Source organism: Paramacrobiotus metropolitanus, unplaced genomic scaffold (genome assembly GCF_019649055.1).
Source record: "Paramacrobiotus metropolitanus isolate TYO unplaced genomic scaffold, Prichtersi_v1.0 Parri_scaffold0000052, whole genome shotgun sequence".
In the NCBI taxonomy this organism is placed as follows: Eukaryota; Metazoa; Tardigrada; class Eutardigrada; order Parachela; family Macrobiotidae; genus Paramacrobiotus; species Paramacrobiotus metropolitanus.
In genome coordinates this window covers 257,012-274,962 of record NW_026570272.1, presented here as the reverse complement: position 1 = coordinate 274,962, position 17,951 = coordinate 257,012, and the positions used below count along the sequence as shown (strand labels likewise).

The window sequence follows — 17,951 nt, the reverse complement described above, 5'->3', positions numbered from 1 at the left end:
CTGTTGTGTTTTTCCGCATAAAATGGATTTTATCACGGACAACTACAGTCCCCCCACCTCGAAGATCTCCGAGTTCCCGTGCGAGGAGTGCACGGAGAGCGTCGGCAAGTACCGCTGCCCGCGCTGTAACCGCGTCACCTGCTCGTTACCCTGCTGCCAGGCGCACAAACAGCGCCACGGCTGCTCCGGCCGGCGGGATCGCGCGGCCTACATCAAGCGCACCGACTACGACCTCCCGCAGCTCTCCTCCGACATCGCCCTGCTGGAGGATGTGGCGCGCGTGACGAGCGGCGCGTACAAACGCATGCGCAGCGTGGACCCCATGGCGCACAAGGAGGTCCTCGTCCTCGAAGCCAACCGCCGCGGCGTCGATCTCCGGCTGCTGGCTGAGTGGTTCCCCAAGCGGAAGGAGAACCAGACGTACTACCACGGGAAGAAGATGTTCTGGACGGTGAGGTGGCTGGTGGAGCTGGATCAGAACGGGACGCAAATCGGTAAGCCGGAGTTGATTTTTCTTTGGTTTTTTAGTTTAAATTTTATTTCTTCCGTTTGAGAGTTTTTGCTCGGTTTCCTCCAATGCACATATTTTCCTGTTTAGTTTATTTATCGTTTATGGACTGGTTTTCTAATTTATCGCACATTATGAAGCCAGTGAAGGAAAGAAAATGTTTTGGTGAATTTTTTTAATTTTTGATCTTTTTTAGGTTTTTTTGTATGCATAATGCGCATTAAGGCGAACCGTGTACAATATTATTGTAAAACAAAATTAAAGATATTAAAATTAATACTCTTTTAATTGTTGTTACAACGTTTATACTACGTACTTATTCCGTTGCCAAATTTTCTTTCTTATTGCGGATGAATGCTTATGTTTTAAAAACTGAAATTGTGCAGCCGTATTTTTTTGTGAAGCAAAAATGCAAAATTGTAATAAAAATCAAATATGATTTTAATCTGGAACAGCCGTTTTTATTTTAATCATATTAAACATGATTGGAACCTGCAACATTAGATTTTCTTGTTATTCTCAATTTCTAAGCGTTCATGCGTGTGTAGAAATCCTTAAACACCGCTCCGCGGATTTCAACCCGCTGGTGGATTTACTAAAATCCCTTCCCAATGCCAAATCGCTGTCGGAAGAGCAGCGCTCCCAGTTGGTGTCCCTGCTGAACGATCCCGCGCTGCAGCCCCGCTTCGTCCTGCAGCTGGACCCGGCCTACACACGCCCCCAGCATCTGTCCTGTCCGCTGGACGGACAGCGCCGGTTGCGCCAGTGTTTAGGCGGCAAGATCATCGTCGAGTATCCCACGTTCCACGTCTCCTTTGCGCCCAAACAACCACCAGAAAACACCGCAATCACAGAAGCAAATTAAACCTATCTCGCGGAATTTTTGCGCAGTTTTTTTCAATGGATTTGTTGAACGTGTCTGCCGATTTCCGGGAAAGTTACCACTTACCAGTATTTGCAATACAATTTTCGCGTTTATTATTCTCATGTTATTTTGAGAAAAAAATACATTTAATTAATTGTAAAAAGTCTGTTCGGTGTTGCCGGTTGCGTGAATGATAAGAGATTACGACATTTTTTCTGGTAATAAATAAAGAAAGCAATTGAAAAATGACAGTTTTATTTATCGTAGCTTTTTTTTCACCAAATCGCCATTTACATTTGCAGTCTTCCATCGAAAAAATCATCTAAAATTCTAAATAACTATTTCCACAAATTCAGAAGTTTTTATTTCAAACTGTTGCGATTTGCCAATGCTGAAACTGGTTTGGTTATATTTTGTAAAATGATTTGAATTAAAGCTGGAAATGCTAACTAAATAAATAAATTGTAATTTCAGTCGTAATAAAACGTGAAATGTGACTACCAATTCCACTGCCACTTGCGCTTCCAGAATCCCGGAAAGTGGGAGCACGGGATGATTCACCCTCCCGTGCCATCTGTTCTCCCAAATCGATACTCGTCGGTAACTACGCAGTATTTTTCAAGGCTACTCAAAGCCTATCTGTCATCGGGGAACAATATTTACTTATTTTGCACTGATTTCGCGGAACGCCCGTTAATTCTCACAGCATATGGCGCTACCAGATTACATAAGCCGACTGCCATCAGGTTTTTCGTGGTTGGCGATTTTTTGTGCCCGGAAGTAATATAGAACTGGATTAGTCACTGGCGTCACAGAGGGTGTCATGCAAATGCTGCTGTTTGGATAACTGAGCGCCTGACGAAACACATGTTTCCGCCGAAATCGGGTATCTACGTCAGTTCCGATCTGGGTTGCTGGTTCACGTGACCGCTCCCTTTTTGGTTGTTTTTGTTTGGTTTGGGCTGTGAAACGTCCGAAGAGATTATCAGACTAATTCATCAAAATGGAACGGCAAGGACTCAGTGAACGACAGGGTAAGTTACAACGCGGAAATTAGCTTGTACACTTGCGTAAATCATGTGACTGCTCCGAGTGGCTCTTCCGAGACACGCTGCTAATTTTTGCACCGTGTTTAAACATCATTTCGCACCTTTGTTTGCTCGGAGATTCTGTGATATGAGCGAGTAAACATGTTTTCAAAATTTAATCCCATTTTCCTGCATTGATTCAGGCAGACGGTAGTTAATATTTGCGCAACCTGTTGTTTCCATGTACCACCTGTACAAGGCTAATTAAGTGAGATACAGGGAAGCGAGGTATAGGTTGCCGGTGCGTTGCATTGTTTAGCGCTGTAGCCGGCTTTTCGCCGTTTAACCTCACTTGAACTGTAACCAGACAACAGGATTGTCCTCAGATGCGCCTTAATCAGCGGCTGTCTCTGCAGTGGTGCATGGAGGGTTTTAAAGAGTAAAGTGCGGTTCAAAGTTTCTCTGAGATTTCGGCTGCCCGTCTCACGCAAGAAAGATGCGCAAATTAAAAATGGAAAAAACTTGCGAAATTGCATCAGGATCCCTAGTAAGAGATAAATTCAGCACCGTGGAACAAAAAGCGGGAGCGCTGATGAAATTGGCGATAAAGCGGGAAACAGCCCGCGCGAAATGCGATCAACCGCTGCACTGCTGTAGTACGCGTTGTGTCTCGTACAGACGGCGCACAACGGCGCATGACTGGGCCGGAGAGATGACGTCAGCCCGCCGTAGTCTGAGATTGGCCCATTCATTGAGAATTCAGCCAGACAGGCAGGTTTTAACGGTTTCATTCGTCGAGTGCGCTGATGTTGCAATGATATGCTACCCAACGGAAAGCGCGTATCAGCATGTTGAAACTGCATAGACCGTCTACGAGAACGTTGAGTTGTGGTTTAGTTCAGTGGTTCTTGTCGCGAGTGCCTTTCATACCGCTCCACAAATTGGGGTCGCCGTCGTGTGGCTGGCGAGTGGCTATCCCGGGTTCTGGTTGCTCAGTGAATTCAGCAGGTATTGGTGGGGGGGATCAGCCAGTGTGTGACGGTGATTAAACCGGGGGATTATTGCTGATTGCAGCGTTGGAGCGAGCGCACTATTCGCGTTCCTTCTCCTGCTCGGCCTGCGCTCCGGCCGCTGAATCGGATCCCATCGCGATCCGTCCCCGCCGCGACAGCAGTCTGTCCGCCTCGGCGTCCAACTTCTCCTGGCCGTCGCTGTCGTCGATGGCCTTGATGAACGGCCTGCACCTGGACGAGAGCCAAGCCGACGACATGCCGGTGGCGCTGCACCACGTGCTGCCCCCCAGCCCCGCGCCGCAGCACGCCACGCCACCCGTCAACGGCGTTGCCAACGGCCACGCGCATCACAACGGGCAGAGCAGTGTGCTGGAGAACGGGGATGTCCGCAGCGGCGCCCCGGCGCAGCGGGCCTGGAAACCCTTCCTGATCGGTGTCGCCGGCGGGACGGCCTCGGGCAAGGTAAGCGAGGGTCAGTTCAGGACGCGGAAGTCGGCTGCTGACGAGGCCGTTGAACGTGTCAGCGTGCTGCTGGCTAAACTGTGCGCATTCGGTCGTTTACCGTTCCCCTAGTGTAGCATTTAGTCAGCGTTGTACAGGTTGCGATCGTATCCGCTTGATTTCAGAATAATTTTTTAATAAAATCGGCGCAAGGTAGGAAGATTCTGTTGTGCGTGTAAGAAGCTGCGGGCTAAGAACGAAGAAGTTCCGTCATACGCTGTAATTAATTTCAGCAGCGATGAAATTTCAGTGTTTTGATTTGTAACCTTGAGAAATGAAAACAATACGGTCGTAGCGCGAGTTTTCTCGAGTGGCTTTTGGTGGGAAATGATGTGTGATAGCCGTGTGTAATTGTTGTAGACGTCGGTCTGCCGCAAAATTATGCAGAAGATGGACGCGGACCATTTGGAGCACGGACGCGTGATAACCATCAGTGCAGACAGCTTCTACCGTGTCCTCTCCAAGGAGGAACGCGAGCAGGCCCGCATCGGCGAATTTAATTTTGATCATCCAGGTATCGCGCGCAATTTTTCTAAATATTTTTGTAAATAATCGTAGACCAATTCAGGCAATAGCTGATTTAACTGATAATTAATAAGAAAATAATTGTAAAAACTTCAGAAAAATAATTCGTTAATTAGGAATTAAATCGGAAATTATTATAAAAAATTATGAGAAAATTTTTGAATGATGCGAGGATTGTTTTGGCGTAATTTTGACATTAAGGCAATAATTTTCGGCCAAAGTGAGATCAAGCGGATACTGATTGTTTCCTGTATAAGCTGTAAAATAGAATAAAAAATGGTGTTTAATGCGTTTAAATTGGAGAATAAATGGGTGTGTTTGCGGATGCAGATGCGCTGGACTACCCGCTAATTCTGCAGACGATGCGGACGATTCTGTCGAACCAGGTGGCGGAGATCCCCGTGTACGACTTCGTGACGCACTCGCGGCGGCCCGGCGAGTGCGTGCGCGTCTGCCCGGCCGACGTGCTGCTCTTCGAGGGCATCCTCGTCTTCTACTTCCCCGAACTCCGCAACATGTTCCAGCTCAAGCTCTTCGTCGACATCGACGCCGACACGCGTCTGGCACGCCGCGGTACGTCATCAGAATTTAACAAAACAATATTATCAAAAATGATGATTAAAAAGCAAATAATTCTGCGGAAATTCTGAAAATAATCTTGTAATTTAAAACTGAAAGAAAATGCAAAAATATGGAAAATCTGTTAATTAATAATTAAAAGCGATATTGAATTGTAAACGCAGTGAAAATTGCTGTTGGTAATTTAAGAACAAAAAAATTGATGATTAAATTTGAATTTGAAAGCAATTTTGAAAAAAATTTTAAAAAATGAAGTGGATCATCAAAATATGATTTAAATGGAAAATAAAATGATTAACTTATTCATGAAAGCAATCGTTTAACTGCAGTTGAATTGAGGCAGTAGCTTTTCATTTGGTAGTTTAACGGGAAACAAATTTATAAAAAAATTGCGGAAAATAATCCCTAATTTGAAGGCAATAATTACAAAATAGTTCAGGAAAATAATCTTCATAATTAAAGGGAGAAAATTTGATGACTGCTAAAGGAACAAACAGCAAACTGCAGAAATGACTGTTGAACTGATAATTTAAAAATAGAATCAGAAAAAAATTAAAATAATCCCTTAATTAAGGAAAAAATTGAGAAAATAATTCGTAAGTTGAGATTTAAATTTGGGAAAAATTCCGAATAATTGTTGGATGATGTGGTGATGGTTGCGCAGTGGTGCGGGATATCGCCGAGCGCGGCCGGGACCTGCCCTCGGTGATCCACCAGTACACGCTCTTCGTCAAGCCGGCCTTCGAGGAGTTCTGCCAACCCACGAAGAAGTACGCCGACGTGATCATTCCGCGCGGCGCCGAGAACGAGGTGGCCATCAATCTCATCGTGCAGCACATCCGCGAGCACCTCCTCCCGCTGGCCGCCTCGGAGAACGGCAGTCCGCGCCGGGCGTCGGAGGAGGCCGAGCCGCCGCTCACGCCGGAGACGGCGCTGCCCAACGGATTGGCCGAGAAGACGCGCATCCTGCAGCTGCAGCAGGACAACGGCCAGGAGCAGGCCTACGCGAAAAAGGCCGCCGGACGCGTCTAAAAACATCGGCCTGTGCATGGAGAAATTGCCCGTTTATGTGCAGTTTTTTTTTTGGCTTTCGAGAATCTTCCGGCTCATGTTGTTTTTTTTACTAAACGACAATCCTTTTCCCCCGAATCAGAATTTAACCAGCCGTTTTTTTTACTGGTATTAACCCGTGTTTTTAACGCCAGCCGGAAGTTGATGGTTTTTTTTGCATGCGGAAGATTTAGCGGCGGAGAAGCGGAGACTTAAGTTATTCCTTGGGGGTGGGCGTGGTCGGGAAGGTGGGGTTGTTGCATTTGTTGGCGGAGATGTGAGTACGTGTGGAGAAGCGCGATGTGATGTGATCGAGGGCGAAGCGAGTCGGGAACGGCGCCGGCGAGGCCGGTTGCAACTGTGGACGAATCACTTGTTTTCTTTACTTACCTTGTAATATAAAATCATGCAATTTTATTATTAATACTACTGTAATATCTGTGTCAGTGTAATACGCGAATAAACGTGGAATTCATCCAATAATACGAAGTATTGCTTCCGGTCGTCGCATTAATAATTACAATATCTGATACGTCATCGCCGAAAGGTCAGTTTGCTGGTTTGAAGATCAAACTCGTAAAAAAACAATTTTTTTCGACGCATTATACACGGTAGAAATCATGCCGCACTGATCATTATTTCTATTAGGATTACAATGAGAGAATGGAGTTTTTTGTGGATATTTATTAATAAAAAAAGAAAATAATTGTTTTTCTTTGGCAGATTAATTTCAGAATTTTAGAGTAGTAACTTCAGTTTCTTTTAGTACAGAAAATAATAATTTTGGTAAAGAAAATAACCTAATTCCTGTAATTGTTTTCTTTTAATAGGCTGTAATCGGCAAAATTACACTTGACACCTACTTCGTCATTTATAAAATCTATTCTAATTAATTACTGAATTTATTATTAATTAAATTAGTTAAAAATTAACCGCTTACCATGAATTACAGTTTAGTTAATTACAAATTAACTAGATTGAAATTATTGTAATTAATTAGTGAAATGCGAAACTGCTTAAGAAACCAACGAGGAGATTTGCTGAGAAATGCGGAAAACCGGAAAATTACTGATTTATGACCGATTTGGTGAAGCATGTGATTTAATTCAGATTAATGTGTATGACAGATGCGCAACAAACAGCGCTAGCAGCGCAACAGACAGCATTCAGCAATAATTGGGCTCTGTTCGGCAAAAAAAAGCAACAAGGAATGTCTATGTATTCGGCGAACACAAATCTGATTGACAGGAAATTAGAGAAGAAATTATTTCTGACACGTGACAGAGAAAAAAACGCGTGGAGTACTGACGAATTACCCGAAGGACAACACTGGCCATTAGCGTAATACTTTTCCAGCCGGTCCGCAGACGATTCCGGGTTGCGCCCGGCAGCGACGAAACGTTGACAGGGAACCGTACAAAAACACAGCCAAACATGCAGCAGCGAACAATCAGTGCGGAACGCCGAGTGTCTTCGTTTTCCCTTCACCACGATTTGCAGCAGGCGTTCGTTTTGCGAGCCTGTGCGGAGTAAAACAGCAGCTTAATTAAATTACCGGTATCATTTAAAAAATATAATCATTTTACACTGTATAAGATAACGATTCAAATTGACCGTATTGTTTACAAAAATATATTTTTTTATTTTAAATTATATAAATAACGATTTAAACTGACCGTATTATTTAAAAAATATTTTTTTTATTTTAAATTATATAAAAAACGATTTAAACTGACCGTATTATTTAAAAAACAAATTTTTTTATTCTAAATTATATAAATAACGATTTAAACTGACCGTATATAGACAATTCTTATTAAATCACAATTATATAAACAACTGTTGAAATTAGCTGTATTAATAAAAAATAGGATTCTTGCACAGCAGTTCCTTACTACATGTATTGGTCGAATTAATAAAAAGAAAACAATTACTGCACCACAAATTCTGATACCGGTAACTCGTAGAAATCGGGCGAATTAATAGAAAATTATTACAATAACATTTATTACATAATTGCACAATGTTAATGTTATGCGTACCGTGGTGTAGAAGGCCTTGGAGCTCATGCTGAGCTCCTCCGACTTGGCCACGAGATCGTCCAGCTTCTCGCCGCGCTGCAGCACCGCTTCGATCGTGTTGTGCTGCACAAATAAAGTTCTTATGTATGCCGCATATGCGTCAAGCAAAATAAAAATAAAAACTAAAAACTAAAAATAAAAAAACAATTTCAAAATTTCCTGCTGTAAATCAAAAGACAAATCAAAAATATTGTTTCTAAATTACAGTCTTATTTATTTCAATAATTGCAAAAACTTGCTCAAATTAGTTAGAAATTATTAGAAACTAATCACACTACGGTACTATAAAAATTATAAAATGATTCCGAAATACATTTCCCGGCTTACAAACCGCAACATACAAATTAGTCTGAAAATTAACAAGAATATTTTCAAAGCAATGAAAGTCCGTTTTGAAAGTTTAAAAAAATGGCCCGCAAATTAGGAAATTCATCGATAAATCGGAGAGCTAAGTGCGGGAATTGATGGACAATTTGGTGAGTGACTGTGACTGACCAGGATGACTTTGGTGTCGTCGAGATCGGCCTGGATCTTGGTGAGGGCGTCGGCCTCCTTGGGGTTCTGGTACTTGGCCAGCGCCTCGTCCAACCCGCCGAAGTTGATCGATCTAACAAGAAACCGGTTAATCACAGCGTCGGCAATGCACGCCGCACGGGAGGCACCTACGCGGGACTGCCCGAGGGCCAGCTGGACGAGGGCACGCTGCTGGAGAAATCATCCAGCACCTGACACACAACAACACCCACATCATTTCATTTCGAAAATAACTGCACTTTACTAATCATAAATCTCCATTTAAAAGGTCAGAAAACTGGAATACAAGACAAGTTTACAACATATATTATATAAAAGAAAAAAAGCGGGAAACAACACGAAACATAAATACGCATGGAAAGTTGGAAACTGGAAACAAAATGCTCAATATTTCAATATTTTTAAAAAAGTTAAAACCTAATAAAAACGCTCAATATTTCTGAAAAAAAATGCTCGGTATTTCAATATTTTTAAAAATTTAAAGCCTAATAAAAACTGAATATCAACGATAATATAAACACCATAAAACGTAATAATATAAACAACAAAAAGTCAGTAAAGAGAATGATAGACTGCACAAGAGGAAGGCTAGAAATGCGCAGAAAATACAGCGGAAAAAAAAACCCGCAGAAAAAATAAGCATGCATGCAAATCAAGACAAAATTTTAAATTATTCGGCATGTCATTTTTAACAGTAAACTCGGTAATAAAAAGTCTGTAAAGGAAAGGAAAAATGGTAAAAGAGCAAAATAAAAGTCGCAAAATAAGGAGAGGAGCGCTTCGACGGTAGTCGCAAGGAAACTGAGCGTGAAATGAGTGAGGAAGGAATGTGACTTGCCTTGTGGAGGAGCGTGAAGCCGACGCGGTCGGGATACTCCTGGTCGGAGATGAGCACGCCGGCCAGACTGTCCGACCGGATGTAGATGGTGCAGATGTATTCTGCCGGGATAAATGCATACCATACCACTGTACAGACGTTCAAGCAGTAATCAAAGAAAGCTTCGCCTTTAAGATTTACCTTCCTGTTTGACGCGCGCCTTGGAGCCGACGGGCGTCCGCTCCACCAGCAGCTCCGAGGTGAACGTCATGAACTCCTGCACACTGCAATCAACACACGCTCCACCGATTTTTTCTTGGCGCTGATTTCGTAAAAAAATATCTTTGAAATTATTACAAATTAACTTTCCATTTTCTACTCTCCAATTATTTTTCCCTCGCTTCTATTTTTTTATCATTATCTTTTTTGTTACTATTTCACTGGAAAAAAATGTTACAAAATGTTAAAAATTATATTATGATTTTTTTATGTTTTTCGGTAATAAAATACGACTTTATTTACTTATTTTTGACTTTTAATTTAATAAAAAATACTTCCAACATTTTTCAAAAACGAAAATGTCGATGTTTCCCGCTTAAATTAATTTCTCTTCGCTTCTGCTTGATGATTTACACTCGAAAAAAAATGTTAAAAAACGTAAAAAATTATATTTGTATTTTTTTCTGTTAATCTACGTTTTCCCCCAGCAGCGGGACACGAAGACACATACCTTCCACGCTGGAAGTATCCGAAGGACTGCAGATCGTACGCGGCCTTCAGCATGCGCGCCTTGGGACCCTTGTACAGCACGCACAACGAGTACAGCTTCATTCTTCTCCCGTCCTCTTCAAAATACTCCCAGGACCACACACGATTCCCCGTCAACAAATCCCGCTCAAACAGATGGCGAGCGTGATGAACTCAATTCAGCACAGCCGATGCACGTGCCTCATTACGGAAGAATCCACAACACAACACAGGTTACACAGCAGCACTTCCAACGCAGCAGGCAGATTGTATCCGTCTTCAGCTTCTTCGACTATCACTCCAATTTTATCCTATAGAAACACGAACAGAACAGGTTGAGACTGGCAGAAAATAGGTCGAAGGAAGAACTACAAAATGACGCGTAATTTGTTACGTAAAAATTAAAGTTCAAAAATGGGGAAATATTTGCAAACTGCGCCAGTGTGAGTCAGCTTGACTGCTGAGCAAATGAATGAGATGGAAACCCCGCCCACTTCCGCATCAGGCTAATCATTGGCCTGATGGAATTGGAACATTAGCCGCTAATGGAATTGGAACCGACAGCGCTGAACATGTTTCGACATGTTTTGCTGCGTTCGTTGACTTTTAAATTAATTTTATTTTTTGTTCAGTTGTCTTTGCTACATTTATCGCTTTTTAAATTACAGATTTATTGTTAGTAACTGTTGATTTGCATTTTATTGTAGTTAATGTTGCTTTGGTGATTGGCATACGAGATTGCCAGATGGTGCAGCATCCCAAGTGGCAGCATACTGTCGCTGTACTAGTTCCTCGTTTCCCTGTTTAATCGTTAATCGATGAACGTGCAATAATTTTCTCACTCTCCTCCGCATCGCCATTCTGTAGTATTACGCCCGTTGATTCCTGTTTCGATTATGGCGTGTCTGCGCTGCGTGAAGGACATCCCCGACGTCGTGATCGACGAGCAGACCGGCCAGGCCAAGTACGTGCAGATCCGCATCCAGGACCCCAGCGGCCAGTGCAAAGTCATCGTGCGCAGCAGCAAGTGCGCCGAACTCCACAACGACATCTTCGAGCCCATCTACGTGCAGCTGCGGCAACTCGGGTGGGAGTGCGAGTGCCTGGGGGGTGGGCGGATCTTCCGCGACATCGAGAAGAAGAACATGTGCGTGTACGGGTACTCGGTGGCCTTCGGGATGGCCGACCACAAGCGCACGGTGGATATTTTATCGAAAAAGTATCCCCCGCCCACCACCATCCAGTGGAGCAACGACGGATACTGATTGACGCGTCTCCACAAATTCCCGGAATTATTCCCGTTTTCAATGGAATTTTTCCTGATTTTTTCTCTTATTTTCTCGCCATGGAAATTCGTTGTGGTAATTTATTTTTCTTTTTATTTTGGGTTTGTTTACCACGTCGCAGGTTATCTGGGATGATCCTTTTTTGTCGCCATAAGCAGTGATAAAATTAACAGAAAATAAAATCGGAAAACAGGAGACCTGGCACGGTTTTTTAGCGATAATCCATAATCAGATTATGCAATATTATTTAAATCGCTGGAAATTTTTAAATTGATCCATCAATTTATTATTCGGTTTACCGTTTTTCTGGTTACTGAATATTGATGAATAAATCACCTTGTTAATTAATAACTGGGTTTAATATTTTTGTTAATTGTTAAATAAATTGTTTAAATATTAACTGCGAAATTATTGCGATAATTTATTACACGGGTTCTACTTTTTTTAATCGCCTAAATACTTACTGATAAGTTATCGTAATATTTGTCTGCACCGGTTTATTATTACATTTTTAATCGGCTGAGGAAACTAACGGATAATTACAGCGGTTAGACTCATTTTCATAATTCGCAAGACATTACTTCAATTGTTTTTACAGCATAAGACGAATAAAATTCTCTGTAGCTTCAATGAACAACCCGTAATCTGTATAAAGGAGCTGGCCAAAAACCGTTAAAGGGAATGAAAAATACTCGAAATAAAATAGCTCCAGCTCCCGTAGAAATAAAAGCGCAAATCAAAAACAGAAGCAGCCGCCCCCAACCGGAAAACCGCGCCAATCGTCTGCAATTATCACTGTTTTTTCGCGGGTGTTTGTCGATTAATCGCAGGAAATATTCCTTCAGCTCTTGAGATCTTCCAGGCGACGCCGCATACTCTCCACGTCCTCTTCCTCGTCGTTATCGACCGCCCGCACATGATCGGATTTGAGGGGCGGGGCGCGGCTGCCGGAGGCGGGGACGCGGGAGCCGGCGGCGACGGAGGCGGCCGGCAGGCTGTCGTCGACGGCGCGCGGCGCCTCGCCCAACTTGCCCTCGGTGAGCTCCCACAGCACCTTCTCCACCTCCGCGTCCGCCGCCGTCTCGATGTCGTCCTCGTCCAGCACGTCCATCGCGTCCTCCATCATCTCCTCGATGATGCCCGCCTATAAGGATTTTCGAAGTATCAACTCCCGAATTTTTATCCGATTTTCTTGTAAGTATTTTATTTCATTTTTTTTTGATAATTTCGTAGTATAAAACCGTTGATAATTTCGTAGTATAAATTTCGTAGTTTTTTTTTGATAATTTCGTAGTCGTAACCCCGAATTTTCACTCAATTTTCTTGCCGGTATTTTATTTTATTTCTTTGATAATTTTCGTAGTACAAAACCCCAAATTTTTATTTATTTTTCTTACAAGTATTTTATTCAGTTTTTCCAGATAATTTTCGTTGTACAGACTCTGGATTATAATTTATTTTCGTCCACGCCTAAATTATTATTTTATTATTATTGTTTATTGTACGGCAGGCAGGTAACCCATTAAAAGGCTAGGATCGAGTTCTAGCCTGGGAATTTAAACCTGGCTAAATAACAGGAATCATGAAATTAGAGCAAAAGCCACAAAACAAGAGAAGTACTAAGAAAAGAAAGGCATCAATTAATAGTAACATGCTTCAGTGCATTACGAAAAACAGCAAGCGAACTGCTCTTAAGAATGTCGCTTCCGGCCTCGGTTAGCTGGCTCATAACGTTGTTCAGCCTCCACGCCAACGTGGACTTCCCCGTCCTTGTCCTTCCCTGTCCTTCGATGAAGGTCCTGTTTCCGCTTCGAAGGCTGTACGGTTTGGAATCGTGTTTTACGACGATCATTTCGGTGAGGTAACGGGGCACTTGGAACTTCTCCGGGTGCAGAATTTTGTAAAGCCAAGTTGCTTCCTGGTGTTTCCATCGCTTAAACAGTGGCGTTATCTCGTATTGCTTCATCAGGTCGGTGGTGGACACTTCGGCATAGTTGGCAATAGCTCGAATGGCTTTTTCTTTGCGCGACAGCCAGCGGCTCCAGCGTGGACACAGGCGCACCGCTCCACACAGTGGAGCAACGGTCCAGATGAGACTGGACAAATGCGTGATAAAGTCCAACGCGTTGGGGCACCGGCAGCCCGCTCTTCACACTGTTTATGAGGGCGACTCCATGATAAGCACTTTTTTGAACCTTTTTAATTTGGTCGGTCCATTTTAAATGCTCGTCAATTATCACTCCCAAGTGCTTCACTGATTTTTCCGGTTCAAGCTTATGCCCATTCAAATCAACCGACACGATGCTTTTGTCCCGACTGTACGCTGAAGTGATCATGAGCAGCTTAGACTTCTTTTCATTGACAACCAAGCGGTTCAGTTCAAACCACTCACAAATTATTGGAAGCACAGCGGTTATTTTGTCTGCTGCACCTGACTTCGTGTCTGCTATCGCATAGCAGATCGTGTCATCAGCGAAACTTTCTAACCGGACATCAGGACAACGTAAATTTATTTTCAACAATTCGTTCAGGTAAATGATAAAAAGTAATGGACCGAGAATGGAACCCTGTGGCACACCTGCGTACACACGTTCCCATGAAGACATCCGCTCACCAATTCGCACCCGTTGCATTCTGCCAATGAGATACGAGTGTAACCATTCAAGTGCATCACTGTTGAAACCAAGATCGCGCAGTTTTATTAATAACAAATCATGACACACTGAAGGAAAAGCACTTTTTAGATCAAGGAAAACACAAGCCACCGCCTTTTTGTTGTCAACAGCCTTTTTCCATGTTTCCGTCACTTTAAGAAGCAACGTTTCACACGAATGACCGTTTCGAAACCCAGACTGGCATTCAGATAGAATGTCGTGACTTTTCAAAAATTTAACAATTTGCGACTGTGCAACTTTTTCAAACACTTTCGACAGATTACACAATAAGGATATCGGCCGCACTTGATCTACCGATTTTGGCTGACCGCACTTCGGCAGGGCGATTACTTCAGCTTTTTTGAAAATGTCTGGAAATATTTTTTTGATAAAACACTGATTGATCAGGTGAGTCATAGGCTCCACCAGCAGTGGATAAATCTCCTGCAAGAGTTTATGCGGGATACCGTTAGGCCCGGCGCATTTGTTCTTGCTGAGAATGTTCGTAAACGCTTCCGCAACTGTCACAGCAGTTACCTGTTCAAACGCAAACAACGGAGACTCGCTGGCAGCTGGTACCGCCGCCGGCGGGTGGGGGCTTCCGTGTTCTCCCATCTGGGCGAAGTGTTTATTCAATTCATTAGGTTCAAAGTCCACAACAACATTCGGTTTACTTCGATTCAGCATCCGGTTTAATTCCCGCCAAACTGCAGCACCGTTTTTGGAGTTCTGCTCAAAGTAACGTCTTTTGGCTTCTTTGATTTTAAGAGTTACTTCGCGCTTTAAATGTTTAAATTGTCGATTATTACTTTCGTAATCGGAAGTATTTTTCGACAGTTTTTTACGTTTATACGCGAGATCTTTTTCTTTTAGAAGCCTTTTGATGTCACCTGTTACCCAAGGAGCAGTTTTCTGAGAAACGCGTTTAGAACGTAATGGAAAACACGAATCAACAATTTCAAACAAACCACACACAAAATTCGTTACTTCAGAATCCACGTCGCTGTAGTCGACGTAATTGACGTATTTCTTGGTAAATTCAAAAACCTTGCCCTTAAACTGATCGATTTGCGTCGCTTTCCAGTCTCGAAAACTCTCAGTGCGATGTTGCGGTTTCTTACATGGAAAAGCTGCAATAGTTTTACATACGCGGTGGTCGGAAATATCAGTGTCTGCTGGAAGGCACGGCAAATATGAGCTGGCTGGTCTGCATAGAATGTGGTCAATCTTCGACTGGGATACGTTCAGGATATTATCGGGTTTCTTCAAGTACTGCGCTACTCGAGTGTACCCGATTACATTATCTGCGAGCGAAAAATCTTCAATAAAATCGACAGATAGTTTGTAAAAAGAACTTTTAGAATTAGGAGAAATATCGATATTAAAATCGCCCATAACCACATGATCGTAATCGGGATACTTCAGCAGGACCTCTCGCAAATGATCAAACAGCATTTGGGTCTCCGACGTATTACTATCCGGCTGACGATACACAATACCCAAAATGATTTTTCTACCAGAAATACGCAATTTTAACCACAAACACTCGAAGCCCTTAACCTGAAAGTTTACTTCTATACGAACGGCGCTAATGAAGTAGGGAACATAACAGATAATTCCTCCACCGCGCTGCTTCCCGTGAATTTCAGATCGGTCGGTGCGAAACAAACAGTAGTCCGGGATACAATAAATCTGGTCTGGATCAAGCGATGAAAGATGAGTTTCCGTAAGAGCAAAAACTTTAGATACATTATCATCAAAGCCAAGATAGCGGGTTACAACATCTAGTTTATCGTAAGAGAAACCTTGAATGTTCAGATGGTAAAACTCAAGTGCTGGCTTTTTGAGCGTAGACATCTCACACATTGGACTTAGCAGGCTATACTATAGATCATTCGATAGAGAAAAAGCTCTTTTACTTGCCAGAACTAAAAGTAAGAAGAGAAAGTTTGTACAAAATGAATTATTTAAAGAAAACTACGCTGGCTGCGCGGATTAAAATTTATCCGCCAGCCAGCCAGCCAGCATTAAATTTTGTTTTAATTTTTGCGATGATTTTATTAGTATAAATTTTTTTCTATTTATTTAGTATGGATTTATTCATTATTCTTATTCTTCAAATAACAATTAATTTGGCATTAATTTAAACAAGTATTTTGGCACGCACCTTGGTCATCTCGCGGGCCATGTCCTGCATGATGCGGTTGAACTCGGGCATCTTCACCAGCGACTGCATCGCCTGCATCACCTCCGTGCTTTTCGCCAGCGATCCCGACACCTTCAGCGTCGCTGCGCAAACAAACAAATCACATTTAAATTCAATTATTTAAATTTAGATTAAATGACTTAAGTAATTAATGCCAACCGTTCCGAACTACTTATTATCATTTACCGCAAAGGATTATGGACTAGAAAACTGAAAAGACAAACCAAATTGCACTAAAATGAATAAAAATCAGGAAATGAATCGCAACGAAAAATCTGAAGAAGAAAAATGTAGAATCTAACAAAAACTGTGAAAATAAATTGAAAAGAAAAATCATGAAAATTAAATCACACTAAAGTTCAACTGAAAATTCGAGGAAGAACGTCAACAAAGTGAAGTGAGGAAAAATCAAGAAAAACCCTGAGAAAGATTTGTGTACAACTCAAGTTGTGCTTCTCGGCTATAAGTTATGACGCTCATTGTAGGAAGAAAGCAAGAGGCTCTTACAGAGTTGGTGGCGCATCTGCAGCACGAGGGAGTTGATCTGCACTTTGGAGAGGTGGATCTTGTTGGTGGTGTTGCGGGAGCGGACGATCTCCTTGGCCAGAATCCGGCACACGTCCTTGTCGCCCTTCTTGGCCGCGTCCTTCAGCGACCGCTTGGCCCGCTCCTCCTCGCGCTGGATGTCTGCAAACGGAAGTAAAACCAAGCTTAATCTTTGTACTAACTCCACCACTACACTGTACGACGCATCGCTCGCAGTTCACTCAAATTTTCATCTGCTGAACAGCTGCTGAAAATCAACTGTGTATTCGATACAGGAAAACAATGTAAGCATGTAATCAGTGAAATCCCTGTACTGCCTCACGCAGAGTGCATGCTGTCATACAGGGATCTCGTCGCCTACGCACTTCGGATCTGACGGTCCATGTCGCGCGCAGACTGACGCAGCGTCTTCGTCCACGCGTCCACTTGCTCCTTGGGATCCACCGTGGTTTTCCCGAATAAACCCATCCTCAGATTGTCAAGCAATCAACCAATGGAAGACTCAAAGGAACAGAAGCGTCCAAATAAATGCTAGTACAGAGAATATCAAACTAGCTGGTTGCAGGCTTGTCAGTTTTCAGCTGGTAAACGATTTCTCAACACAGTTACGGTTTCACAGTGTCACAGATCCCAACAAAATAAGGCAACCACACTATCCCAAAACTTTGCTCTTCATGTAAAAATTAAGTCCTGATCACTGTATCATGTATGTTACATGAAACCATAAAATTCAGAAAGTTTTTGCTTGCAGAGTAGCTGTAGAAAAATGGGTAGATAACCAAAACAAACAGCATGGAATACGGATGAATCACTGGCCGTTCGAAAGAAACGTCCATACCAAGGCGGTTGGGCCTACTGACTACATATTTGCGTCATTTCCGCCGATTTTCCCGTTTGAAATCTTATCCTGAACTGTCGGCAGATTTATGCGTTTTACTGAATCCATCATGATTGTAAACAATTGTGGTTTGACTGGATTTTGATCAGAACTAAAATTTCACAAACTAGGTG

At 42.7% G+C, this 17,951-nt stretch overlaps 5 protein-coding genes across 8 annotated transcripts; 3 read left to right on the top strand and 2 right to left on the bottom strand.

Annotated features, from left to right (window-relative positions):
• Positions 1–22: 22 nt before the first annotated feature.
• Positions 23–1,373, top strand: LOC129592376 (box C/D snoRNA protein 1-like). The gene is made up of 2 exons (XM_055488395.1): positions 23–494; positions 1,057–1,373. The coding sequence occupies exons 1-2, from the start codon at positions 23–25 to the stop codon at positions 1,371–1,373; spliced, it is 789 nt and encodes a 262-aa protein (XP_055344370.1).
• Positions 1,374–1,915: 542 nt separating this feature from the next.
• Positions 1,916–6,558, top strand: LOC129592366 (uridine-cytidine kinase 2-A-like). Of its 2 annotated transcripts, none has more exons than XM_055488381.1 (5): positions 1,916–2,407; positions 3,476–3,876; positions 4,276–4,429; positions 4,771–5,013; positions 5,684–6,558. In XM_055488381.1, the coding sequence occupies exons 1-5, from the start codon at positions 2,377–2,379 to the stop codon at positions 6,049–6,051; spliced, it is 1,197 nt and encodes a 398-aa protein (XP_055344356.1). In that variant the 5' UTR covers positions 1,916–2,376; the 3' UTR covers positions 6,052–6,558. The 2 variants fall into 2 exon arrangements, with proteins under 2 accessions (XP_055344356.1, XP_055344355.1); XM_055488380.1 differs by lacking the exon at positions 1,916–2,407 and adding an exon at positions 3,202–3,409.
• Positions 6,559–7,157: 599 nt separating this feature from the next.
• On the bottom strand, positions 7,158–10,713 carry LOC129592368 (synaptobrevin homolog YKT6-like). Its single transcript, XM_055488386.1, has 7 exons — positions 10,232–10,713; positions 9,703–9,785; positions 9,523–9,623; positions 8,817–8,875; positions 8,646–8,757; positions 8,112–8,213; positions 7,158–7,589 (listed from the first exon to the last, which is right to left on the bottom strand). The coding sequence occupies exons 1-7, from the start codon at positions 10,330–10,332 to the stop codon at positions 7,554–7,556; spliced, it is 594 nt and encodes a 197-aa protein (XP_055344361.1). The 5' UTR covers positions 10,333–10,713; the 3' UTR covers positions 7,158–7,553.
• Positions 10,714–10,861: 148 nt separating this feature from the next.
• LOC129592369 (14 kDa phosphohistidine phosphatase-like) lies at positions 10,862–11,729 on the top strand. The gene has a single exon (XM_055488387.1). The coding sequence runs from the start codon at positions 11,145–11,147 to the stop codon at positions 11,511–11,513; it is 369 nt and encodes a 122-aa protein (XP_055344362.1). The 5' UTR covers positions 10,862–11,144; the 3' UTR covers positions 11,514–11,729.
• Positions 11,730–12,030: 301 nt separating this feature from the next.
• On the bottom strand, positions 12,031–17,714 carry LOC129592367 (charged multivesicular body protein 3-like). 3 transcript variants are annotated; one of them, XM_055488382.1, is made up of 5 exons: positions 17,306–17,714; positions 16,902–17,081; positions 16,356–16,477; positions 14,726–14,917; positions 12,031–12,678 (listed from the first exon to the last, which is right to left on the bottom strand). In XM_055488382.1, exons 1-5 carry the CDS (start codon positions 17,406–17,408, stop codon positions 12,376–12,378), a joined length of 900 nt encoding a protein of 299 aa, XP_055344357.1. In that variant the 5' UTR covers positions 17,409–17,714; the 3' UTR covers positions 12,031–12,375. The 3 variants fall into 3 exon arrangements, with proteins under 3 accessions (XP_055344357.1, XP_055344359.1, XP_055344360.1); XM_055488385.1 differs by lacking the exon at positions 12,031–12,678 and adding an exon at positions 13,567–14,168; XM_055488384.1 differs by lacking the exon at positions 14,726–14,917.
• Between the last annotated feature and the right edge of the window lie 237 nt (positions 17,715–17,951).